Source organism: Xyrauchen texanus, chromosome 39 (genome assembly GCF_025860055.1).
Source record: "Xyrauchen texanus isolate HMW12.3.18 chromosome 39, RBS_HiC_50CHRs, whole genome shotgun sequence".
In the NCBI taxonomy this organism is placed as follows: Eukaryota; Metazoa; Chordata; class Actinopteri; order Cypriniformes; family Catostomidae; genus Xyrauchen; species Xyrauchen texanus.
Genome location: NC_068314.1, coordinates 18322892 through 18350800, shown reverse-complemented (window position 1 = coordinate 18350800; position 27909 = coordinate 18322892). Strand labels below are relative to the sequence as shown.

Sequence of the window (27909 nt, the reverse complement as noted above, 5' to 3'; positions counted from 1 at the left end):
AGCTCATACCTGTTAATCAGAAGGTCGCTGGTTCGATCCCCACAGTCACCACCATTGTGTCCTTAAGCAAGACACTTAACTCCAGGTTGCTCCGGGGGGATTTCCCTGTAATAAGTGCATTTGGATTAAAGCATCTGCCAAATGCATAAATCTAAATGTAAATGTAAATATGAGAAGTTAAAAAAAAGAGAGAGGAGAGAGAGAGATGAGAGAATGAAGAGGGCTCGCCAGCCCCCCAGCCAGCTGCACTGCCTCCGTCAGCAACACCGGGTGATGGAACTGGACCAACTCAGCCATCCCTTTCAGTCTCCAGCTGATGAACTGCTCCAGCACCACCAGATCAGGTATCTCCTTGGCGTCGCCATGACAGCGTATCCTTCCACCAGTTCCCAGGTTTCAGCACCAATGTGGCAGGCCTCTGCCTTTCTTACGAAGGAAGAACCGGGAGCAGGGTGCACATTTCATGAAGACTTTTAATGACACTTTTCTGTGTACAACAAATCTTTCCTTTTCAACATCACATAAAATACACACACTGCTTTTCAGCAGTCACGTTAAACACACTGACACACACACACAGTTTGTGTGTGTCTCTCTCTCTCGAACTGAGGCTCAGGCTCCTCTTTATCTCTCTCCCGACTGATTGCGATAATTCTCCCCCCAGCCAGCCATCCTTATCGCTCGGCCACGCCCTGCTCGCCACAACCAGGTCGGTCTGTATCCTGTATAGTCTGTATCATATATGGATACGGGCAAATAAAATGATGTGTCTGGAGTAGCTTGGACAATAACGAAACATCCTCACAGAAATGTTGACATTATCCTGAAAACTGTGTCAGCATTCTGACTGTGTAATTCATATTTTGATAGACTGTTCATTTATTAAAAATTTTTTATGAAATGATGCATTGAGCATTGCTGCAGGTTATATAAAATGCTCTCTGCTGCAGAATGATGATTTTTAGAGGCAAGAGAACTAATTCCTCATCAAATTCGAATGTTTATCTTAGTTTTACTGGCCGTATCATCTGTAATCAGCATTTCAAAAGCCACTATGGCCAGATGTGCAGTCCATGATTAACATTAGAGCATCATCAGTAGGAATGCCCAGTAGCAAATTCATAGTACAGAGACTAGCGACACCAAGCGGCAATGTTGTTTGCGGTGTGAACTGGGCTTTACTCACTCTCATACCATCCCAGATGTGTATGACTTTCTTTCTTCTGCAGAACACAAACAAAGATTTTGAGAGCAATATCTCAGATCTGTAGGTCCATAAATGCAAGGAAATGGTGAACAAAACTTTGAACCTCCAAAAAAGACATAAAAGCAGCATGAAAGTAATCCATATGACTCCAGTGGTTTAATCCATGTCTTCTGAGCTTGGGTGAGGACAGACAGTAACATCATGGTGGCAAGTTTTTCATAGACATACTCCGATCAACCACAACATAAATACCACCTGCCTAATATTGTTCAGCTCCCCCTCATGTCACCAAAACAGCCCCAACCCGCATCTCAAAATAGCATTTTGAGATTATATTCTTCTCACCACAATTGTACAGAGTGGTTATCTGAGTTATCAGAGATTTTGTCAGCTCGATCCATTCTGGCCATTCTCTGTTGACCTCTCTCATCAACAAGGCATTTCCATCCACAGAACTGCCCCTCACTGGATGTTTTTGGCACCATTCTGAGTAAATTTGGGTGAATTGTTGTGTGTGAAAATCCCAGGAGATCAGCAGTTACAGAAATACTCAAACCATCTGGCACCAAAAATCATCCAAGCTACTATCTAATCAGCCAATCCTGTGGCAGCAGTGCAATGCATAAAATCATTCAGATATGGGTCAGGAGCCATGTGATCTCAGTGATTTGGACCGTGGCATGGTTGTTTGTGCCAGATGGGCTGGTTTGAGTATATCTGTAACTTCTGATCTCCTGGGATTTTCACAGCACGAGGGGGACCTACACAATATTAGGCAGGTGGTTTTAATGTTTTGGCTGATCGGTGTATGAGTGGTTAAAATTGACTCTATTTACTTACTTATTTTCTTTATTTACATGTGTTATTTTGCTGAGGATAATGTTTGTTTTCATAATCTTTCATCATAATGTAATAACTTTAGCTACCTCTGAAACAACTTTCTGCTGATTTAATCAAGGCCAAACAAATGAACCAATAATATCACAGCCTGACATAAACAATCCAATCAAATCCTCATGAATAAAATCATCCCCGGACCTACATTATTTCCTTTAGAATATAAACTGATTTTCCTTGAAAATATGCCACACTACAGAAGTCAGATGTGTCAGAAATGCTGTTTCATATTGCCTTTAAATAAACAACAGCAAAAAAATTATCTTCTGGTTAATAACACCAGTATTACATGTAATTTCACAGGTTCTTTTTACACTGGAATACCTTGGACAATAACGAAACATCCTCACAGAAATGTTGACATTATCCTGCAATTTTCTGTGTGTGACTCTTCTCAGAATAGTTTGTGGGGTTAGCTCAGGTACAGGTAACCAGACAGCCTCTGGCAGATATTCATCTTGTGGTTTTAAACAACCATATCCACACACCCCTCTAATGCAATACAAACACATGTGCTGTCACACACATCCTTTTGCACACACAGCCAATTCATATTTAAATATCTTAATGTTTTTTTTGGGACTGCTAGCGGATATGCGTTCATGTGATTATTTAGAGATCTGTTTAATAGCCCCAGGATGTTACCTTATACTGAACTTTTTTTGCATGCTACCTTTGAAAACTAAAGAGAATATTTGTGTTAATGTACAGCTGTTGTCTATAATACAGTATGTTAAAAGATTAAAAAAGTATACCATTTTAAAAAGATGGCCCCCAAATATATTTTTACACTCTACAAATGTGTCGATTGCATTGCAATTCTGGAAGAGTTTTTTTAAAGATAGCATTAGCATACTTTTCCAACAATCATCATCATATAAAAATGCTTATAAAAGCAAAAAGGAGTGATTTGTAAATTATATTCACCCTTTGCTATATTGAAAGCACCACATCTACACATACTAGAATATTTTACCTTGAGAATTTCATCGTTTTGGGCTTGGTCTCGTCTTAAAATAGTTTTTGAAAAACACAGCTGTCATGTTATCCAGGCCAAAGAGGAAAAGGACAATCCAAGCTGTTATCAGCATCAGGTCCAAAAGCCAGTGTCTGTATGGGCCAGGGATGTGTCAGTGCCCATGGCATGGGTAACTCTCACATCTGTGAGGGCACCATTAATGGTGACAGATACAGCATGTACAAATTTTGAAGCAGCATATACTGCCATCCAGCACTGTTTTTTCCAGGGATGTCCTGGCATTTTCAGCAGGACAACTTCAAACCACACACTGGCCGAATAAACAGAGAGTGCGGGTGGCCTGGTGCAGCTGAAGGCCTGCATAATGGATGAATGGGGGAAAATTCCTCTTTTAAACTAAACAAACTTGTGTCTTTGGTGCCTAAATGCCTAATAAGTGTTATTAGAAGAAATGTGATGTTTCACAGCGATACACTTGATACACTCGACTGTCCCAACCTTTTTGGAGCGTGATGCAATCATCTGTTTGAAATTACTGTTCATAAAAAAAAACAATGAAATTCACAAGGTAAAACATCAAATAATGTGTAGTTGTAGTGCTTTCAATATAGCAAAGCGTGAATATAATTTACAAATCACTAATTTTTTATACTGTCCCAACATTTTCAGAATTGGGGTTGTACAGCCATCGTACAGTACATGTCCAAAAAACATAGGATTACCATGGTACATCTCCAAAAAAAACGTGTAAAAAAAAAAAAACATACTTTTTAAATAAAATGAAATTAATTTTGATGTCTCATCTGTGTGTGTGTCTGTGTGTTGTAGGAAGTGCAGCGTTGCACCGCAGATATGAAGATTACATCAGAACACTCTAATCACCCTGACAACAAGCACAAGAACAGATACATCAACATCATAGCCTGTGAGTCTCTTTCTCTCCCTCTCACCAAGATGCACATATAAAGTATTTACATGTCAAACAGGCCTCTAACGATCTCTTTTTCTTCCTCTAGATGATCACAGTCGAGTCAAACTCAGGCCTTTGGCTGGTAAAGACTCCAAACACAGCGACTACATCAATGCCAACTATGTAGACGTGAGTAGATATGATGTCTTTATGTATAAGGACATCACTGACTGTGGGTGATTTATATATCTGTATGCATCTGGTCGACAGGGCTACAATAAACCCAAGGCCTACATTGCAGCACAGGGTCCTCTTAAGTCCACATTCGAGGACTTCTGGAGGATGGTGTGGGAGCAGAACACTGGCATTATAGTTATGATCACTAACCTGGTGGAGAAAGGCAGAGTGAGTTCTGTTTCTTTATCATCTTTCTGTTAAAAGTCTCGAGTAACCTCATTAATTAATAATGAATATTTTTTATCAGGTCATGGATGGTAGATAAAGGATCAGCTGATTGTAAGCAAGAGACTGGAGAGTGACTTATACTATGGAAGAAGCCAAACTTTTTTCTCCTGGATGAACTAAAGCACTATGTGCGATGTCGTTTTAAAATGAGTTTGTTTAGGGTGAGGTCACAGTGTTTAACGTACTGTTCCAGTCACAAGTAAAGCCAATAATGTAGGTTTTTCTCCCTGTGGACTACCGCTTTTAGTGCCGTGTCGCTTCTTTGCTTTCTTAATCTTGTCACGGCCCCTTCCATTTTAAAAACCCCAATCTCTCTCTACTCATTTGTTGTGGCTGTGCTGTCTTTGTAGAGTTTGTGTTGCAAATCATGTAAATGTAGGTTACAACTCCTCAGCTGGCATGAACAATTGAAAAAAAAAAAAAAACTCATGTCCTATCCTCACCCACGATTCGTTTTAACCAATCATCAACACTCTTCGACCAGCCGAGTTCGCCTTGGTCAAGAATTTCAGGGATGTGTGAGAACAGGAGAAAATTCACCAAACACATTGGCAGAACATAAACGTCACTGCATTTCTTCATCATATGTAGGCGAACTAAGTGAAGCCTGTTCACCCAGTAAGTATAAATTATCCTTCAGCCTCAACCAATCGCAGGGTTAATGGCAAATATGCAACACTTACCCTTTAGACGTTTGGTAGGCCGTCAAATTGAACTGTCCTTCCCCCCGTTTTCCAGAAGGCCGGCAAGTGGAAAGGCGCGTGACATAATCGTTGAACCAACTGCGCCGTCTCTGCTCAAATTAGTGCACGCATCCTCCACCACTCCAAGAGGTAGCAGTATCGATGCCTGCATTCTCCACCACTACAGCATGGTGAACATGAGACAGATGCTGTGGATATGGCAGAGAGGTGTTTATTTTAAATAATAATATTAACAGAAATGTAGGGAAACAAAGGGAAATCTAGCGTCCTCATAGTGAATGGGGTCTATGTGCAGGATTTGTATGAAGAAAAGGTAAAATCCACGTATAATAGGCAGGGAACGCTAGCCGCACAAACACACCGTCCTTGGTCCGGTGCGCAAGGATTGGTAGCTTCTCTGTAGCAGCCTGGCTTTCCTCGGCCACAACGCGTGCTCCAGTCCCCTGCGTAGCATCTAAATTGTGCTGGGGGTCCGTGTCCAGTGACACATCTAATTCGCACCTGACCCTTTCCAATCCATTCCTGGATCTGCTAGGATGCCTGCGCAAAGAGACAGGTCTTCCGATGAGAGGCACGCTAGGTTTTTAAAGGCAGTGGTGATGAGGCTCCATTACCTTCAGGACTGCCTCATCACAAACTGCCATACAGGTATAGTCAAGGCTGACCTCCTCTCTCCTACCCACTCCAGTTGTGAGCCTGGCTGAAGAACAGCCCTCTGAAGAGCCGGGCCGTCGATGATCCAAGGGAGGGGCATGACGTTTCATCATACATAAAACACAAAAGTGGAATTTGGTTGAAATAACAAAACATGTGCCATATTTTTAACTTTTACATGCTCGAATCTTTATTTATTATATTTACTGCCCATTTATAATGTTAGTTGAGGTTTCTTGCACCAAAACAATTATAATTTAGTTAAACATGATCATTTGCCACCCTCTCTCTGTCCCAAAATTTAAAATCCTATCATTATTTATCCTCCCTAATCTCACTTCTTCACACTTTTGGAACAAAAAAGTTGGAACACAGAAGGCGAATTTTTTATTTGTTTTTTTACATGAAAACACACATTGTCGAATAATAATTGCTCACATATCTGTCCTATCTCCTTTCCCTGTGGGAAGGATTGTGTCATGGTTTCTTTGCCATATGATGGAAATGATGCTTGAAAAATGACAAAAACACCATAAAACCAATCGTTACTACGTAGTGTATACATAGTACATCAAACTCTTTAATTTCATCAGAATAAGAAAGTTTTTCCATGATATGTCCCCTTTTAAGTTTGCTCTCTTTTGTGTGTATGTATCTCACAGAGAAAATGTGATCAGTACTGGCCAACAGAGAACAGTGAGGAATACGGTAATATCGTGGTAATCTTGAAGAGAACCAAAGTTCTGGCCTGCTACACACTCCGAATCTTCACAATCAGAAACACCAAAGTCAAGAAGGTAAACTCGTCTATCCTCTCTCCTCTTAGACCTGTTTTAAACCTCATGCTAAAAAAGCATGTATCAGTATTTTTTTATATATATAAAAAAAGCCTAAAAATAAACATTGGAGAACTTCTGTATAATTAGCTATAAATAACTTCTTATTAGGTTGTCACAAAAACCTCCCTGCAATGTTCTGTGTGGTTTAGTTTATTGTTATCAAAGTAAAACCCAAAAATAACCATTAGAGAACGTTCTGTATTAGTTCTGTACAAAAACATCCCTGCAACATTCTGTGAATGTTATTTTATGGTTATAAATAATAGAACCTGAAGTAAACATTCCTAGAACTTAATAATTGGTTCCCAAATAATGGGCTATCAATTTGGGAATCAAACGCTAACGTTAGGATAACGTTAGTTATTTGAGTTGAAGTTTTTGCGCAAAACAAATAAAGGTAGAAGCAGTGAAACGAATGGAACTGAACGCATGTGTCTCGAGACGCGTTCCTTTTTCTTTTTTTCTTTTTTCTCCACAATTTGGAAGGCCCAATTCCCAGTGCGCTCTAAGTCCTTGTGGTGGTGTAGTGACTCGATCTGGGTGTCGGAGGATTAATCTCAGTTGCCTCCGTGTCTGAGACCATCAATCCGTGCATCTTAACACGTGGCTTGTTGAGCACGTTACCGCAGAGGCTTCACACTATTCTAGGCAGGATCCACGCCCAACTCACCACACACCCCACCAAGAGCGAATCACATTATAGCGACCATGAGGAAGTTACCCCATGTGCCTCTACCCTCTCTAGCAACTTGAATTCTTAGCAGACCTGGCTGGATTCACTCAGCATGCCCTGGATTCGAACTCACGACTCCTGGGGTGGTAGTCATTATCTTTACTCGCTGAGCTACCCAGGTCTCCACCATGAAACAGTATTAAAAGAAACAGCACTTTCTATTCAGTAAGTCAGACTAGAATACATTTTGGATGTAAATCTAACCCCAAGTTTGTAATTATTGTCAATGCCAACTCTGATAACCATTTTATAACTTGGCTGTTAACCATGTTAAAAACACACATTGTCGAAAAATATTTGCTCACATTTATGTCTCTTGGTTTGAACTCCTTTCCTTTACCTGTGAGAAGGATTGTGTCAGGGTTGAGCATTAAAAGGCCAAGAAAAAAGTCTTTTTAAGAAGCTTATTTGAGGTCCTGGCCTTCACAGCATTAGTGAAAGACTGATCTGCTCTCTGTAAATCTCTTTCACAACACACAGCGCTGCACAGAGGCCACTGACACTACGAAGAAAAGAGGGTCTTTTTGATAGCAGCCGTTCACTCACATATGAGTTCAGGTGCTGCTAATTTGATGTAAGACAAAAATGCTAATTTGTATGTCATTAGTGTTAGAAAACTGACATGCTGATCCACATTAGTATAGAAGATCTGTACACTCCGTTTGAATGTGAAGAAGTTTTGTGTAAGTGAATAGTTACTTTCATATGTAACATAATGGACATTTACTACCCAATATTCCATTACATCATTTCCATTTATATGTATTACATAATAATAATAGTTGTATACTTATTATTATTGAAAATTCTTTCATTATTTCTTTCATACTGGAAATAAATTACGCATTTATAAAAGCTTATTTAATTAAACTAGCTATGTAACGACAAGAACATCTCCAATTGTAACTAAGTAAAATATGTTTTTGTTTTTTTCTCATAAAAAATGTACTTGAGTAAGAGTAAAAAGTACCCACTGATAAACCTACTCTTAAAAGTACATTTTCGTTACTACCCACCTCTGATTGGGGGCCACTGGATTGTCTTAGAGTCTGGGGGGTGAGAATATCCTTTGCATGCTTTGCCCACCAACTAACTATGACGGAGTTCCTCTTGCTGTTGCTTGCCCCAAGGTGCTAAAGTTTATCATTTTAGCTTGTCATGAATCTAAAACTGTTTACAATTATTATGAGTTTAAAAAACATTTGCATTGAGCACTTTTTTATTCTTTTTGGTTCAGATTCAATATAAGCTTGAAGTTTAATGTGTATGTTTGTGGGATTTTGTTTCTGTCAAGACATTTTTTGAAGCTTCATTCAAATTAAGTCTTTAGCTTGTCTTCGCTAAAATCTAAAAATGGCAAAAAGGTGTCCATAAATGGTTTGGTGACTGTGGAGTAATTTATTATTTTTATGTGTAGCTGCAAGACAACATTTTGTGTAATGTGTTTTTAGGGTCAGAAGGGCAGCACTAAGGGTCGACAGTGTGAGAGAACTGTCCTGCAGTATCACTACACTCAATGGCCAGATATGGGCGTCCCCGAGTACACACTACCTGTACTCACCTTCGTAAGGAAGTCTTCTGCAGCACAGACTCCAGAGATGGGCCCTATGCTCGTGCACTGCAGGTAAAACATAAAACCTTAACTGCTGATTGATAGTGGTATTTAATGGCTTGTAGCAGCCATTAATGTAATAACTTCTGTTAATGTGAAAATAACTACCATAAATGTAATAACTGCCAATAACGTAATACATTTTCCATTCTTAATGTAATAAAAGTCAATAATGTAATAACCTACCAATAATGTAATACAATTTCTGAACCAATAACATAAAAACTTTATTACATTATTGGTAAGTTATTACATTGTTGACTTTTATTATATTAAGAATGGAAAATTTATTACATTATTATTACATTTTTGGCTGCTACATGGCTAAATGGAGTAATGTTAAACTAAAAGCCCATCTTTTCTGATTTTGGATCTTGGACTTTAAAGGGAGAGTTCACCCAAAAATGAAAATTCTCATCATTTACTCACCCTTATGCCATTCCAGATGTGTATGACTTTCTTTCTTCTGCAGAACACAAATTTAGATTTTTAGAAGAATATTTCAGCTCTGTTGGTCCAGACAATGCAAGTGAATGGGTGCCAAAATTGTGATTCTCCAAAAAGCACACAAAGGCAGCATAAAAGTAATCCATACAATTTTTAATCCATATCTTCAGAAATTAAATGATAGGTGTATTGATGTATTTTATTTCTGGAAATTATTTTCCCTGCCCAGTAGGGGGCGATATGCATGAAGAATGTGAATCTCCAAAAACACAAGAAGAAGATTGTGAAAATTATCTGTTTCTCACCCACACGTATCATATCACTTTGATTTAACCACAGAGTCTTATGAATTATTTTTATACTTCTGTGATTTTGTTCTACAACATTTTGTCACCCTTTTGCTTGCATTGTATGGAGAGCTGAGAAATTCTTCTAAAAATCTTAATTTGTTTTCTGTAGAAGAAAGAAAGTCATCCACATTTGGGATGGTAAATGGGTGAACTCATTTTTGGGTGAACTATCCTTTAAAACTTTTTGTTTCTTTGAATTTACAATTTGATTTGGTTATTTGATGCAGATTCTATTTTGTTTTTGATCTACTTGCTTTGAATCAATGAACTCAAGAACTATTTGTTATGTATTATTAGCCACAGAACTTTTTTTTTAGGTTAATGAACCATTATACAAGCTTTTATGTTTTGTCTGTTATGTGCGTGCCTCCCTCAGTGCTGGTGTGGGCAGGACAGGGACTTACATAGTGATCGACAGTATGTTACAGCAGCTGAAGGATAAAGGCTCAGTGAACGTGCTGGGTTTCCTCAAACACATACGCACTCAGAGAAACTACCTGGTCCAAACAGAAGTGAGTCAACCGTGTTTGCCAGACCAAATCATTCCTGTGTGTTGTTGTCGTCTAGCTTTTCTAATATGTTAGATTTTTTTCTCTCTCTCTTGTTTTATTTTGCATGTCTCTGTGTGTTTAGGAGCAGTATATCTTCATCCATGATGCCTTGATGGAAGCCATTCTGGGGAAGGAGACGGAGGTACCCTTCAGTCAGCTGCACAGTTATGTTAACAGCATCCTGACGCCAGGACCAGGTGGCAAAACACGATTGGAGAAACAATTCAAGGTGGGGACTGGTTCTCTCCTCAGTCTGTGCAGATATTCTTAATTTAATACAAAGTAATTGTAATTAGATTTGTTGTAATTAATTGAATTAGATTGAAGATAAGCTAATAACTTAAGTTATTATAAAGTGTTACTGAGAAAATCCAGTTTTTTTATATTGGGGCCCCTGGGTTGGCTGAGAGTCTGTTTGGGGGATCTCTGGGTTTGTAAATGTTGAAAATCTTGAAAATTTTGGAATGTGCTACAATTTTGAATAGATAGTTCACCCAAAAATTCAAATTCTCTCATCATTTACCCTCATGCCAACCCATATGTATATGACTTTCTTTCTTCTGCAGAATACAAACGGAGATGTTTAGAAGAATATTTAATCTCTGTAGGTCCATACAATGCAAGTGAATGGGTACCAACATTTTTAAGCTCTAAAAAGCACATAAAGCCATAATAAATATTGATCTGTTTCTCACCCACACATATCATATCACTTGTTAAAATATAGGTTTAACCACTGGAATCTTATGGATTACTTTTATGCTGCCTTGATGTGCTTTTTAGAGCTTCAACATTTTGGCACCCATTCACTTGCATTGTCTGGACCTACAGAGCTGAAATATTCTTCTAAAACATCTTTGTTTGTGTTCAGTAGAAGAAAGTAAGTCATGCACATCTGGGATGGCATGAGGGTGAGTAAATGATGAGAGAATATTCATTTTTAGGTGAACTTTGCTCTTTCACACACCAACTATTAAGCAGATCCTCTAGCTGTTGCAAACCCCAAGATGATGAAGTCTGATTTTAGCTTGTCATGAATGTCATGGTTGTACACCATTAAGCCCCGTTCACATTGTCATCGATTTTGTCGCTAGATGTCGCTAGTCTCTGTATTTCTTGCCACTAGTTGGCGTTCCTACTGTTGTCTCTCTAATGTTATTGTTTGGCTGCACAACTGGGCATAGCTTTAGAAAATCTAATCACAGATGAGATTGATTGCCAGTAAAACAAATATATCAATGCACCTTTTTTGCATGTGCTCAATGCATCCGATCATGAACAAATCATGAATAAAGTCACTAATAATGTCAACAGTTTCTGGTATAATATCCAATTTCATAAGAAAACAGTTTACTTGGCTCTAAAAATTAGCATTCTGGACGGGAAAGTGTTAGAAACTGCAGCAAAACTCAATGCATCATATCAACACAATCAGCTTAATGCCTAACCCTGGTTCATGTGAATGTCATGAATAAATAAAACATTATTATTGAGCGCTGAAATTGTACCTTATTATTTTAGGTTCTTTTTGGTTGAGCTTTAATATCTGTGTAAGTAGAATACAACTGGACAAATTTCCATCCTGTTTAATGCATACGGTTGGAGTTGGTGATTGAAAGAAACATTTGATGTATCTTCTACCCCTTTGGGAACATGTATAATTTATTATCTATCCCCTATCCACAGTTGGTGACTCAGTGCAATGCCAGATTTGTGGAGTGTTTCAGTGCTCGAAAACAGTGTAATAAGGAGAAGAACCGTAACTCTTCTGTCGTCCCATGTGAGTAACACAAATGCAAGCACCTCTCTGCAGTGGCGTAACTACAGGAAGGGCAGGGAGGGCAGAATGGGGCCCATGACGGCCAACCAAAAGGGAATCATATAAACGACGGGTCAACCCCCAGAAGAATAAAGGTGCCTGATAGGTTCTTTCCACTGGCGAACGTAAGACCCAAGTTACGCCACTGCCTCTCTGTAATGTGACATTAAACAAATGGGGATTTTTTTATTTAATCTTGGTTGAGTTTTTTGGGGTTCTGGACCCAGGTGGTTTGTACTTACTACTACTATCTGCTTACATAAAAATAGAAAATAATCTTTGTACAGTGTACAAAACATTGTACTTGTGGATATGTTATTAAATTGTACCTGCTAGTAATCTGTAATTACTCTGTTGACATTAATCTGACCTTTTTAGCATATTGCTTCGCCATTTTGTGGTCCGTTCTGCATAACGTGGCTTTTTCTGCCACCTGATTGGCTGTTTTTGTCCCTCTCAGCGGAAAGAGCACGTGTTGGTCTTGCACCGTTGCCTGGCATGAAAGGCACTGATTACATCAATGCATCTTACATAATGGTAAGCTCCAGCACCAACACTATGGTTAAACATTAGCCTGCCTGTTTTTTTAAACTATCACTGAATGTTCTGTGGAAATGTAAGATTGAGATTCGACCTTTAAAGTATACATTTAACATGTTTTTTGTGCAACACCTGCCCATGGGTTTTAAGAGAGGGAACAAAATTGTAAACAGCAGTTTTAATAGTTCATTGATGGCTCAAACAAGTTTTCAGTGAGGAAGTCAGTCATCATAGGATCATACACAAATGTCATTTTGCATTTGTCATCAACTTGATCAGTGGTTTTTAAACTGGGGGTCAGGTACATTATTACTGTTTCATTCAATTTTCTAAAGTCTGGTCGAAAATCATGAGGTTGATTAGTTTATTCTATTGACAGCCATAGATTTTAACAGTAAAAAATTAAAGGGATAGTTCACCCAAAAATGAAAATTCTCTCATCATTTACTCACCCACATGCCATCCCGGATGTTTATGACTTTCTTTCTTCTGCAAAACACAAACAAAGAATTTTAGAATATTTCAGCTCCGTAGGTCCTCACAATACAAATGAATGTTGACCAGAACTTTGAAGCTCCAAAAACGACATAAAGGCAGCAAAAAAGTAATCAATAAGACTCCAATGGTTAAATCCATACCTTCTGAAGCACTATGATAGGTGTGGGTGAGAAACAGATACATATTTAAGTCCTACTTTACTGTAATTCTCCACCTTTGACCTGCCCCAGCCAGTAGGTGTCTGAATGTGAAAGTGAAAATATAGATTAACAGTAAAAAAATGACTTAAATATTGATATGTTTCTCACCCACATCTATCATATCACTTCAGAAGACATAGATTTAACCTCTGGATTCTTATGGATTACTTTTATGCTGCCTGTATGTATTTTTTGGACCTTCTTAATTCTAGCCACTATTCTATTGCATTGTGAGGACCTACAGTGCTGAAATATTCTTCAAAAAGTCTTAATTTGTGTTCTGCAAAAGAAGGAATGTCATACACATCAGGGATGGCATTAGGAGTGAATGATGATGAAATTAATTTTTGGCTGAACTATTCCTTTAAAACATATCTACATATAGTTTCTTTAAATATATATATATATATATATATATATATATATATATATATATATATATATACACTCACCTAAAGGATTATTAGGAACACCATACTAATACTGTGTTTGACCCCTTTCAGCCCTCAGAACTGCCTTAATTCTACGTGGCATTGATTCAACAAGGTGCTGAAAGCATTCTTTAGAAATGTTGGCCCATGTTGATAGGATAGCATCTTGCAGTTGATGGAGATTTGTGGGATGCACATCTAGGGCACGAAGCTCCCGTTCCACCACATCCCAAAGATGCTCTATTGGGTTAAGATCTGGTGACTGTGGGGGCCATTTTAGTACAGTGAACTCATTGTCATGTTCAAGAAACCAATTTGAAATGATTCAAGCTTTGTGACATGGTGCATTATCCTGCTGGAAGTAGCCATCAGAGGATGGGTACATGGTGGCCATAAAGGGATAGACATGGTCAGAAACAATGCTCAGGTAGGCCGTGGCATTTAAACGATGCCCAATTGGCACTAAGGGGCCTAAAGTGTGCCAAGAAAACATCCCCCACACCATTACACCACCACCACCAGCCTGCACAGTGGTAACAAGGCATGATGGATCCATGTTCTCATTCTGTTTACGCCAAATTCTGACTCTACCATCTGAATGTCTCAACAGAAATCGAGACTCATCAGACCAGGCAACATTTTTCCAATTTTGGTGAGCTCTTGCAAATTGTAGCCTCTTTTTCCTATTTGTAGTGGAGATGAGTGGTACCCGGTGGGGTCTTCTGCTGTTGTAGCCCATCCGCCTCAAGGTTGTGCGTGTTGTGGCTTCACAAATGTGTTGCTGCATACCTCGGTTGTAACGAGTGGTTATTTCAGGCAAAGTTGCTCTTCTATCAGCTTGAATCAGTCGGCCCATTCTCCTCTGACCTCTAGCATCAACAAGGCATTTTTGCCCACAGGACTGCCACATACTGGATGTTTTTCCCTTTTCACACCATTCTTTGTAAACCCTAGAAATGGTTGTTCGTGAAAATCCCAGTAACTGAGCAGATTGTGAAATACTCAGACCAGCCCGTCTGGCACCAACAACCATGCCACGTTCAAAATTGCTTAAATCACCTTTCTTTCCCATTCTGACATTCAGTTTGGGGTTCAGGAGATTGTCTTGACCAGGACCACACCCCTAAATGCATTGAAGCAACTGCCATGTGATTGGTTGATTAGATAATTGCATTAATGAGAAATTGAACAGGTGTTCCTAATAATCCTTTAGGTGAGTGTATATATATATATATATATATGTATCTAAGGGTTTATCATGCTTTCTTTGCAATGTACAAACTTTCAAGAATAGACTTATGACTTATGTTGTGATTGTACTTTTACTGTGTAAAGTGCTGCATAAAAAGATTTAAATTTAAAATGTTTTGCCTCAGGTTTATATATCTAATATTGTGCAGAATATTACAATCACACTGAAAAACTGTCAGTCTTTAGACTTCAATAACTATGTCTTAAAACACAAATTGATTGTCGTGGCACATTCAATGTAGGGATGGGCATTTCTAGTAATTTTTTAGTTGAGAACACATAAAAAAAAAAAAAAAAATGTTCTAGATAATATACAATCAATGATTTTATTTTAGTGCTATAACAATGTAAAAGCCAATTGTTCAATTTGTCAAACAACATGCTGTCTTTGTAATATCACACATACTATTTTTTCACACAGTATTAGTTTGACTTTAGGTCCTGCAAGGGGATCATCATATTTTAGGGGTCCTTGCCATTAAAAAGTTGTAAAAACCCTGAACTAGATTATATCCACAAATATAATTTATGTTACTAAAATTAACCTGACCAATGAACTATATGGCTCCTAAAGTGATTTAAACACTTAATACATTCTTAAATTAGTATGAATATTTTTTTTTTACAAAAAGTCTTGCATCAATTGTTGGCGGATGCCTCTTGGTTTGATATTCTCTATCAAATGCAATGACATTCAGTAATTTTTTTAAGTGTGACTTAAGTGTCCAATTGTGCCCAAATTCTTTTCGGGGCCATTATATATGTGAAACTATTTTTTATTTTTTTTTACTCTTCCATTATAACAGGGTTACTACCGAAGCAATGAGTTCATCATTACACAGCATCCCTTGCCTCACACCACTAAAGACTTCTGGAGGATGATCTGGGACCACAACGCTCAAATCATCGTCATGCTACCTGACAACCAGGGTCTGGTGTGTATTCAAGACTGTCTGCAGAGTTTCTCTTTGTCTTATTGACATCCTACTTTTCAGGAGGAGAACTCAAGCTGATGTTGTAGTCTGTGCTCTCAAGGTCAACTGATGACTCAATGTTTTGAGAAATGAATGATGAGAATGACTTTTAAGTACGTCATCCTTTCTAAAAAGCATTTTGTTTGGTTGTTCAGCATGGATGCTTCCCACGTATATAAAACTCCTTTTTCTCAGTGATTAATTTGTTTCCTGCAGGCGGAGGATGAGTTTGTTTATTGGCCAAGTCGAGAGGAAGCCATGAACTGTGAGGCGTTTACAGTCACTCTCATCAGTAAAGACAGACTCTGTCTTTCCAATGAGGAACAGATCATCATTCATGACTTCATCCTAGAGGCCACACAGGTGTGTGTGTGTGTGTGTGTGTGTGTGTGTGTGTGTGTGTGTGTGTGTGTGTGTGTGTGTGTGTGTGTGTGTGTGTGTGTGTGTGTGTGTGTGTGCTTGTGCTTGTGCTTGTATGCGTGTGTGTGTGCGCTGTCACTATTGATCAATCTGGAAATGTAACAGATTATTTTAGTGGCTATTTTAATAACAAAAATTTTGGACAGGATGGGCTGACTTTGTTTTTCATGCTCTTAAAAAGCATTTTTATTAAAGGTTTATGGATAAAATGGTAGTTTTGTTGACTTATTAAAACTGTGCAAATTTATTAATTAATTTTAGTTTAATTACAAAACTAAAAATGTAATGTGGATCTATTGGACCAGATAATAAAGGAAAAGCAGATGAAAAGTGGCCAGCATACATGGCAACACCTTCCATACTGTTTTAAAAACAATCATAACCCTAATTGGTAACCGGTTAGAATGAAATTAAAGAACGATTAATTACATTTCTTTTTTTAAATGACAGTACTCTAAGGGTGGTTGACACCAGTTGCAGTGTTACCAGATCTCTCAAAAACAAAAAGGGATCTGGGGGCGTATTACAGAAAACTTCCTATCTTAAGTCTTAAGTTAAGATTTGATCAGTTAAGTTAGGATTTTTCACAAATTAATATTACAGAAGCAAATTCTTATCTTATCTTACACAATCTTATATTATCTCTAGTTAGGAAATCCTAAACTGCTCCATCGAGTTTGATAATCAACTCTTATGTCTGTTACCAAGCAGCTAACGATGCGTAAATGGCTGCTGTGAATGAAACATTAAACATTAGATGAAATTTTGTGGGAGTCTGTAATTATTTGTGTGTTTTGTCATCACAGCGCTGCACATCATAGGGACGTCCAAAAAAATGTACACCATCAAACATCAAACAACGCTGTTCTTCCTTTTGTATCACTAATAAATGTAGGGCCATTCTCGGACAGTGTAATAGATATGATACATAATATTGTAATATGATTGTAATCGTTGGCTTTTAAATTAGTTTCAGTTAGGATGCCAGATGCTTTTTTAAGATTTTTGACAAGTTAGGATGTTTCTGTAATACTCTGTGATATTGCAGATATTGCAATTGTGAAATGTTATTCTGCAATAGTTTTTGTCCTCAATGAGATCCTTACTGAAATTGTCATGGTAACCAATAGTATCTTTCTGTAATACGCCCCGATGGTCTGGAAAAACAAGCGAGAAAACAAGGGAAAGCAAGCAATTCAGGTTTTTTTCCCATGTTACAAATTATGACATACAGTATACAGAAGCCTATAAAATACAATACATGAATTTTTAATATTAAATATATCCACATTTTCCCCATTATACAGTATATATATATACATAAAACACTTTTAATATTTAAAGTCTCTCTCACTGCTTGGGCATCTTTGGTCTAAATGTATTATTAATATTATGCGGGCCAAATATTTTTATTTGAAACATTTAATGTTATACAATAATTATTTAATTATTTTTTATTACTATTATTACAGATCTGCTTATTGGTCAAAGCCTGACATTATCAAGTCTGTATTAATGCATTATATTTAACAATAATTTAGTGAAGACTTGGAAACAATTTTTTATCTCAATATTTTTCCTTGCATTTGGATTAATCATGCATGTACATACAGTAAATATATACTATATACACTGGCTGTTTCGGAAGACAAATTGGTACTTTAATTCACCAAAGTGGAATTCAACTGATCACAAAATATAGTCAGGACATTACTGATGTAAAAATAGTGCCATCACTATTTGAAAAAAGTCATTTTTGATCAAATCTAGAGAGGCCCATTTTGCTGACAGCTTCATTGAATTCTACCCGCACAACACCAGTTTCATGTACAACAGTAAAGAGAAGACTCAGGGGTGCAGCCTTATGTGAAGAATTTCTAGGAAAAAGCCACTTTTGAAACAGAAAAAGAAAATGTTAGAAAGGGCAAAGAAACACAGACATTGGACAACAGATAATTATCTGGACAAACTGACCGCTAGAATGCCAAAGATGTCATTGTTGCACATGGAGGATTTTTCAACTCTTTGAAGTAGTTTAAGAATTTCTGAAAAAAACAATTCTAATTGTAATTCATGTTGTTAATGTCCTTACAATACATTGTGATCAGTTGAATGCCACTTTGGTAACTAAAAGTACCAATTTCTTTCATGACAAAATCTGTAAATTATTCCAAACTTTTAGCCGCCTATATATTTGCGAAGGGGTGGCTAATATTTAGGATAGTTTTGATTGTTTAAAATTTTTGGTCACTACCTAACACCCATACTTCCATACTGTGCTATTTAATAATATTGATGAATGTTTTTGATGAAGCATACACAAGTATCTCACTTTTTCTCTCTCTCTCTCTCTCTCTCTCTCTCTCTCTCTCTCTCTCTCAGGACGATTATGTTTTAGAGGTTCGTCATTTTCAGTGCCCAAAATGGCCAAATCCTGATGCTCCCATCAGCAGTACCTTTGAGCTCATTAACGTCATCAAAGAAGAGGCTATGACTAGAGATGGTCCCACGATAGTGCACGATGAGTGAGTGCTGATCACATACAAAGAAAAGTGTGGCTCTTTTAATCAACAATTTGGCTTGAGGTACCTGTAGATTCTCCGTGTAAAGTGATAACTACATTTGGCTTTAGAGTTTGGCATGAGAGAATCAAGTTTCCCAATCAATTGAAATAAATGAACATGAATTGGCCAAATCTCAATTCTATTTGAATGTGCAGAATTAACAGAAGTACTTCTTTTCATGGATTATTATAGTATTACTACTAGTATAACCATAGTATTACCATAGATATTTGGACATGGTATCATGTTAATACAATTATTCTTTGAAGTAAATTGGAGGACCATTGGAGTATCTGCCATATGGTAATCATTCAGTCTCAAATGTGCCCCTTAATATTTGTTGGCCATCCATCAATATCGACTCATGCTGGAGTTTGGATGGAGACTTCAATTCAGTCTCAACTTTCATTGTAAAGAAAAAAATTGCATTTAAGACCTCAAAAAGTTCAGATTTCTTCCACACAGAAGTAGCTGTGTATCAAACACCAGGGAAACCGTGAGTGCAGAAATAGCTCCATTGGAGAGTCAGGTCTTCGCTTCTGTCACAGCTTCAGCATTTGACTGACTAGCATACTGTATCTTCAGCGGTAATGAACTAAGACAGCCATCTTTTGGAAACCTGATAGGGATGATAACATTACACACTTTGAAAAGCTCAATTAGCCTGCCTTGCTTCATCAGATGAGGCTACCAGGCCTCATTAAAATAGTAAACATGAAGGAGCCATTGTTGGTCGTTTTGTTGCAAAGTGATCTCTGTTGCTTTTAAGGGACACTCGTTAGAGCTAATTGCATCACAACACCAGTGTGGAACAATGGAAACAGGAATGGATTCCTCTAGACTTAGACATGGGGTTTATAATGGGAGACATTGCACCACCTTCAGAGATGGAAAGAGAGAACCTGAACTCATTTGTAGACATAGAAGTTTTACTGTCACATGTAGGCTACTCAAAATGGAAGAACTAACATCACACAGAGACATAATCTCTGTATAAATCGCAATGAGACCTTTGAAATATGGTGTATTTTAGTCAATTCTACATGTTAGACATACAGGAAGTGCTCACTGTTATGTTTATGTTAATTGACAGATTAAAGGCTTGTTCACACCAAGCCCGAATGTTTGGCACTAAAACCAACAAGTTTTAGTAGCCGATAAAGAGGCTATATTTAGACAGTGATGAATATTGGCCTTGGTCTTGCACTTCGAAAGGTCAGTGGTAAAATGGGTCAAAGTTGATTTTTATTTTCTTGGATTACACATGACCTGCATGCAACGCGGCATTGGAGGTAATGCTGTATCTTGAGGCTTTGCTGCTCAATCCATTGAGTTCAATGATTTGTGGAGCATTAAATCAAGTCACGTTAAAGGGCCTTAAGATTTAAGTGTGAATGGACCTTGAGGTGCAAGATCAGGTTTAGGCCACGATTATGTTTACAATTTTAAATAAAGGAGTACATGAAAATTCTGTCATTTATTTACTCACACTCACGTTGTTCTAAACCTGAATGACTTTCTTTTTGCAGAGGACAAAAGAAGATTTATTTCAAGGATGCTCTATTCGCTGATTTCAATACAATAGTAGTTGAATGTAACTCACTTTAAAGCTTATTAAAGGACCCAAAAGTGTCATCAAATTAGTCCTTGCTACTTGTGAGTCATATTTTTGTTTAATGACTTTGCATGATGAACAGAAAAAAAATTTAAGTCGTTATTCACTCTGACCAAACCATTGATCAACTCCTGTAAACAGAGCTCAGGTAATATATGGCAACACATCAATTATATCAAACATCATTGGATCTTGCACATCTCCTGTCCAAACTTTATGACACAAGAAAGTGGCATTTAATGATATTGATGGGTCACCATATTTGATTTGTGCTCTGTTTATAGCAGTTGGTCAGAGATTTGATTTGAGAATGAATAATGGCTGAAAAGTTATATAGACATATTTTAGAATGACATTAGGGTGAGTAAATATTGACTGAATTTTCATTTTAGGGTGAATTATTCCTATACAGTAAGGTAGTGTAAATGTCAACATCTAGTTGTTTTATCTTTTTTAGATTTTTTGTTTATCTAATTGTATAACGTTATAATTTGTTTGTCCATTTGTGTGCAGGTTTGGAGCAGTGTCTGCTGGGATGCTGTGTGCTCTCACCACACTGTCACAGCAGCTGGAGAGTGAAGGAGCCGTGGGCGTCTACCAGGTGGCAAAGATGATCAACCTCATGAGACCTGGAGTCTTTACCGACATTGTGAGTGTTTATATTGAGTATCAGGTTTGAACTTGTCATATTGAAAAAGTGTGGAGCTCAGTCATTTACAGAAGGAAATACTTCTTTGATTATCACCAATTCAGCTCATTGTCCAGGACGTTAAAATGTATCTCCGGAAAGTTTGTATGGCCAGCAGGCACGGGCAGAGGGGGTGGCTCTAGGGGCTCAAGCCCCTGCCCTCTTGCTGAGGTGCCCCTATGACAGAGAGGTGACAAAACCACGGTGAATTACATTGTTGTTTCTTTCACGCTTAATGTATGCAGGGGTGTAAAAATGCATCTATAATATGCTGAAACTTTGATGCATCGATTATGGAATTCTAATGACTATAATAATATCCATTGTGTTACAGAGGCCATTTCAGATTACATGTGTACTCTCACAACAGTCATGGGACGTGTGACTGAGGAAACAAATGCACACTTTAAATTAAGAAAGTTTAGTTCGGATATCTGCTTCATTGTTCATAATTGCATGTGTCTATAAAAGCAAAATAAATGTGTTGTTGTTCATTTCTGTCCTAATTACTACATATTATGCACATCGAATATTTAGATAATCTACTTGGAAAGGTAGGAGATACTATACTGCACCTTTATTTGCGATTATTATTTTTCCTTAACGTGTTACATGCCATTAAGTTTTTAATTCTGACCCTGCATGGCATAAATATCAGACTTATCTGCTTTATAGGTGACAGATGCAAATGCAAATCAGTTACACATAATCAGCAGTCTACTTACCATCTGTTTGTGTCAGTTTGCATAGACGTGATTTTATCAGACACGATTTTATCCTTTATTTATATTGGCTTAATAATTACTGTTATTTATTTATTTTATTCTGAACCAAAGATCCCTGTAGTCCATAAATACAAAGACCGTTCAAAAAAGATTTTGAATCCTGTGCATTGTGCATTCTTCTGTGCAACACAATGCATTACGCATTTATTTCTTACCCACAATTACGTTTTTGAATCAGTGAATTTAACCTAAACCCAGGTGTTTCTTTTTTTTAGATGTTTTTGTCGTTTTTGGAAAATCGTTATTAATACAAAGTAATTAAATGAAATAATATGACTAATTATTAGGCATAATATTTTGATACATTAACAGGCCTTCCTACTACATTGAAAATAAGTGTCATTAATTTGATTAGTTTAGCATTAAAACACAACAAAGTGTTAAAATTATGATATTTTAGGGGTTTATATAAAATAGGGATGCACCGATACCACTTTTTCTCTTCCGATCCGGATATCGGAAATCTCAGTTTTGGCCGAGACCGATCCCGAGCAGATACCAGTGTTGTTTTTTGCATAATCAGTTTAGAATATCTTTACATTATTGTGTAGAAGGAATTGGGTGTGCTCTTTAATATTTAAAGAAACACAAACCTCTAACTACACATTATTTCAATATAAATGTATAGCTTGTTAATAAACACTTTATTATTAACTAGTATACTGGATAATGTAGCAGCAAAATTAACAGTAATTCCAGTATAAGTCATCAGTAGAAAAGAAACCAGTGTTTTATTTTTGCCTTTTTTTTTCTTTTTTTCAACAAAAATGTTCAGCTTGTATCTGGACTTTAAATGATTCAGATCTCTTTTTTGTTAATTTAGTTGTAAGAAATCAGCACACTTTTCATTCACACACTTATTTTTTGGAACTCATTCAACTTAAATATTATTATCATTTGTAAACAAATAATAATATATTATAATAGTAATATATCTCAGTCGTGCACCTTTAACTTCTAAACCCTCACACCTTTATTTTGACATTCTGAACTCTCCAGGAAGTCCTGTATGTGTCTATTTGTAGGCAAGTTCACAGTGGTTTAATTTGCTTCTTATTCAAATTCTGGTCAAATGCACCTCTGATGCCGTTCTAAATGCATATTATAAGTGAACTATTGCGCATCTACATCTGAGATGTTGTTTGTGAGTAGCGTTCAAATATTGCGCACCACGTGAAGGCTAAAAATATCCACAGGTGTGTGTGTTAACAGAGCAGCGCCATTCAATAACGCGCTGGAGCTGCGCGTGCATTTTTATATATTTACTTATTAAACAGCCTTTTGTGATTCACAGAGCTATCGCACATCTTCAAGTGGCTTTGAATAAAATGCCTGTGTCATATGAACTACTTTAATGGTTTTTATGGTTCTTTTATGTCATTTTTTGAGCTTGTCAGTAACAAACATGACTAACACACAGTATCGGATTTGGATTGGGCTGCTTCAGTATCAGAGCCGATACGGATCCAGGTATCGGATCAGTGCATCCCTAGTGAAAATAATACTCATTCTTAGGGTTAGGGAAGGGATATGAACAAGCTAACCTTAAGTATTAAGATTTGACATGCAACTCATTCCATACCGTTTGTGGTCAAATCATGAATGATACCTCATATTGTGCAGCTTGTTCAATGTATTTCTTAAAAATGTTTGCATGGGGGATGACAAAACATCCCATAGACTTACAGTATATTGAGCCATATCTTAGGACTCTTTTGACTGGTACACACTTAGCAATAGCCTAGTCTAATCTAGTATAATAAAAAACATAATTGTTTATCAGATCATTCCTCTGTGCCTCATTCTGAAGTCCATGTGTGTGTTCTGTCTCTTAGGAACAGTACCAGTACCTTTACAAAGCTATGCTCAGCCTGATAAGCACTAAAGAGAATGGATGCAGTCCCATGTCCCTGGACAGAAACGGCAGTATGGCCATGTCTGATGAATCGGACGCTGCGGAAAGCCTGGAGTCCCTCGTCTGAAGCCCCCAAACAGGCGTAAAGAGGCACTTAATCTAACTTTGTAAAACGTCAAGGACTAAGACAGACTTTTTCTGAGGCCTTTTTTGTCAGAACTCTTGGTTAAAAGAATAACCTGATTACTTTTTTACACTTACAAAAAGTTTTTGATATTTATTTTTTCGCCATTTTATGTCTTAATGTTATCCTACTGAACATTTGCACCGACGTTTATGAGTTCACAACAAGCGAAACAAAACGAAACACAGTTCTGTCTAGTTTGCACTATGAAAATATCAGTGTTACTGCCTATTCCACCATCTCAGTCACTATCAGTCACTCTGTCTCACTTTAATTCACTATATGTCACTTTCACACCCCTTATTTTGACATTTCATAATAAAGCTGCTGTCTGAGGCTTTAGAAATAGTCACTGCAAACAAAAAGTGTCATCCACACGCACCTCAAAAGCTGAAAGAAGATTAAATCTGTGTCCAAAGTTGTACTTGCGTTGCTCAGCAAAGACCCACCCAACATAAAACTTCGTCAAATTCGAGCAATACGTTAATTTTGCTTTGTTTGTTTGCTTTGTTAATTTTCCTCTCCCCAAGAAATATCTCTTTACTTATTATGCTTCTACTCAAAACCTATTATCCTTTTGAAAGGTGGTATTGAAACAGCTACTGTGAAATTTTGTATGATTCATATTCCGCTTTTAATATATATGAATATATCGTATATCATGATAACTTGTGCTTTTGTAAATGTTAACTGTCTCGATGAGCAGCCATCACAGTTTCTGGTAATGCTTGTTTAAGGGACCTGCCTCTTTGTTGGCGGTGCAGAGCCTATGACCTCTCTAGAACCCCCTGCTGGTTTGATTTCTCCATTGCTTTATGCTGCAAGTTGCAACTTGTGTCTCTTGAGTGGAACAAGAGATTATTTAGCAAAGATGGACCACTTCTATGAAAATGATTGGGAGAAATTGGAACATCCAATGGATATAGAAAGCAAGTCCTGCCTTTCAGGTAAAAGAGCCAATCACCTTTTAGATACAGGCATCGCCTGTCAATCAACTCGACAACACCCATGTGCATTAGCTATACAAGCTGTTTTTTTAGCATAATCTTTGGTAAAGAAGCACAATTTAGGATACCAGTGTTGTCAGATTTTACAGCTGTTTTGAAATATATACTTTGATCGTAATCTTGACCAACCGTTTAGGAGATTACGATCTTTTCCCATTCAAGTAGATAGGAGCTGCACTGGCATGACTGGAAATAGCCTCCTGAGAGCGTTCCAAAGATGGCCGACAGTGGACTGACTGTCTCTAGAAAGACTTTGGTGAAACTGAATAGGTAATGACATTATGTGAAGCCTTTCTTAGACTCATAATGTAGGAATTAATTCTCTGCCCATGTAATTTTGCAATATTTTACTATGTTTTGTTGTAATGGTTTTAATTCCTCACAATCATAAACCGTCCCACAACTTTGAGAATAATGTATACAAGTCTCTCGATGCCTTCTGTACAGTCTCATTTCACCTCTGCAGGTGTGTGTGTGTGTGGGGGGGAGTGGGTGGGGGTGTGTGTGTGAGAGAGAGAGAGAGAGAGAGAGAGAGAGAGAAATAGGGAGAGAGATATTGGTGTGTATTATGAAGTGTTGACTGGTTTTACTCAAAAAAGGATCCAAACGAATCTAAAGACTCATTCCAAACATTTCTACACTAAACATAACACATTAACATAATTATGTCAAGTTTTGTCCCCAAATTACACAAGGAAAACTTCTTTCATGCCATGTAACACAATGGCCTTGCTAACAGAAGACAAATGGGAGACTCGTGATTCATGAATTTTTACCAAAGACTACAACCATCATTCACTTTAATCATAAAAATATGTTGGCAAGTCTTTATTTTTAATATTGGAAAAAGTAGTTTTAAGAAGAATGTTTTGGTAGTGTCTGGAGAAAAACATTACAAACTGTTGAAAACGATGAGCCTAATAATGGGTGAAATATTGTTTTGTTTTGTTTCATTTTGTTTCCTTGCCAAAATTCTCCGCTAAAATATTGTTTGGTTGACAGGTCATTCTTATTTTGTTTTTGATAATGCAATTACAGTAAAGTTTTTGAGAATGTATACTAATGCTAATCTTTGGATGTGGAAAAAAGAAAGCTGTTGAATTTTTGTTTGTCTTTTTAAATGTTTTGATGACGTTGATGACGTCATGATGTTAAGATGGAGAGGACACTCATAAGTGTTTATTCAGTTCACAGTCTTGTTTCTCCTAAGAATGAGGCTAAAAATTAAGTCACCTCTCTCCAACATTTGGGGTAATATTCTGACTTTGCTTGTATATCATGTAAGGTAATTGGAGGTGACATGTTGCATTTTAAATTCTTTTCTAACATTAATGTCCTTTGGTGTTTTCCTTTTCTTGACCTAGCAGTTGCATTTTCAAAAATGTTTGCATTATCATGTAAGAAAATGTACATATGTTTTGTTGCCTCGTTAACCCCTCGTTACAGCTTTTATCCTGATATATAGCCACAAACTTTATATTTTCATATAAAAATTTAGTTTTTAGTTTTTTGTGTTTAATTCTCACATTGAGTTGTATGGTTACTGAAAAATATCCCGATTCATTAAGCAGCTGGCTGACATCACATTCCAAATGCACTCACGTCAATCATAAACTTAAGGCAGTGATTGTGGTATTTTTGTTTTATTATTATTTTCTTTTAATCTAATTCAAATCGGTTTAATTGTCCAAAAGTGCAATAGAATAGCTATTGTAAGTCAAAGAATCATATTCTCCCTTACAAAGCAGGTGGGTGTCACCATCGTATCCTCTTTTTGTAATCTGGAATTAATTACACAAAGTGAAAGAATTATTATTATTTTATTTTTGTTTTCTTTAAAGCTATATCGAAGCATTCTATTATAGTGTTATTTAATATGTAAATTGTATTGCTATACATAAAATAAAATATGCGTTTTGATGTACTTTAAGTAGATCTCCATGTGGAGCGAGTGAGTCTGTTTGTGTTTGATGTGTGAGATTTGTACTTAATGGGTTTTATATTGCGATTACACATTTTTTTATATCAAACTTGCTGAATGGACTATAGTGCAAATATTTATTTTTATTCATTGTTTTCATTGCAGTGAACCACAAAATAACGAGAGCACAAAAGTAGTAGTATGCCACAAAACAAGCAGCAAGTTATAACCTTAACTCAATGGTGCCCACTAGTACACATGTGTTCTATTTGGAGCATTTTGTCTTATTTTGATTGCAAATTTGAAGTGTAACACTGCCTCCCTTTGTTCACATTTTAGGTTTTAATAGTCCTTCTGGCAGTTTTGTGTATTGTTTTTCCCTTTGTTCTCTGAAAATAGTCTGAATGGCCCAAATTGCTGTAATTATTACAATATCTGATTTAGCTTTCCACCACTATACTGTAGATTTAAATCAGGACAAGCACCGATGGACAATAATCATGGGGAGACAGAACTAATTACGCAAATTTTGAAAAGGACAAAGCAAAGTTAATTACTAAATGAAACAATACACAGACAAAAGGACTGTCAGATTGCTTGTTTTTATTGTCCAAACTTTACGGTTTGTTTTGTGGACTGTGGTTATTTGGAGTCAATTTTATCAGTGTTTTTGGAAGGGATAGTTATAACTTCTACTACCTAACAAAGAACATCCCAGAATTATATATTACCACATTAGAACACCATTTTTTGTAATGCATGCAGCAAGTAAAGTGTACAGTGGTCCCAAAACATCAGACATTAAAAGT

The 27909-nt window shown here is 37.0% G+C and overlaps 1 protein-coding gene across 1 annotated transcript in view; it reads left to right on the top strand.

Moving 5' to 3' along the window:
* The window catches only part of LOC127632505 (receptor-type tyrosine-protein phosphatase gamma-like), a 364639-nt gene extending 338987 nt beyond the window's left edge, over positions 1-25652 (top strand). The window contains exons 16-29 of the mRNA XM_052111116.1: positions 3912-4008; positions 4100-4182; positions 4264-4398; positions 6479-6613; positions 8840-9012; positions 10174-10309; positions 10431-10577; positions 12035-12128; positions 12628-12704; positions 15894-16022; positions 16278-16424; positions 18864-19006; positions 21174-21309; positions 23969-25652. Coding sequence (XP_051967076.1) covers positions 3912-4008; positions 4100-4182; positions 4264-4398; positions 6479-6613; positions 8840-9012; positions 10174-10309; positions 10431-10577; positions 12035-12128; positions 12628-12704; positions 15894-16022; positions 16278-16424; positions 18864-19006; positions 21174-21309; positions 23969-24115 — 1779 coding nt within the window. The 3' untranslated portion in view covers positions 24116-25652. The remainder of the gene's footprint in view (positions 1-3911; positions 4009-4099; positions 4183-4263; positions 4399-6478; positions 6614-8839; positions 9013-10173; positions 10310-10430; positions 10578-12034; positions 12129-12627; positions 12705-15893; positions 16023-16277; positions 16425-18863; positions 19007-21173; positions 21310-23968) is intronic.
* The last annotated feature ends 2257 nt before the right edge of the window (positions 25653-27909 follow it).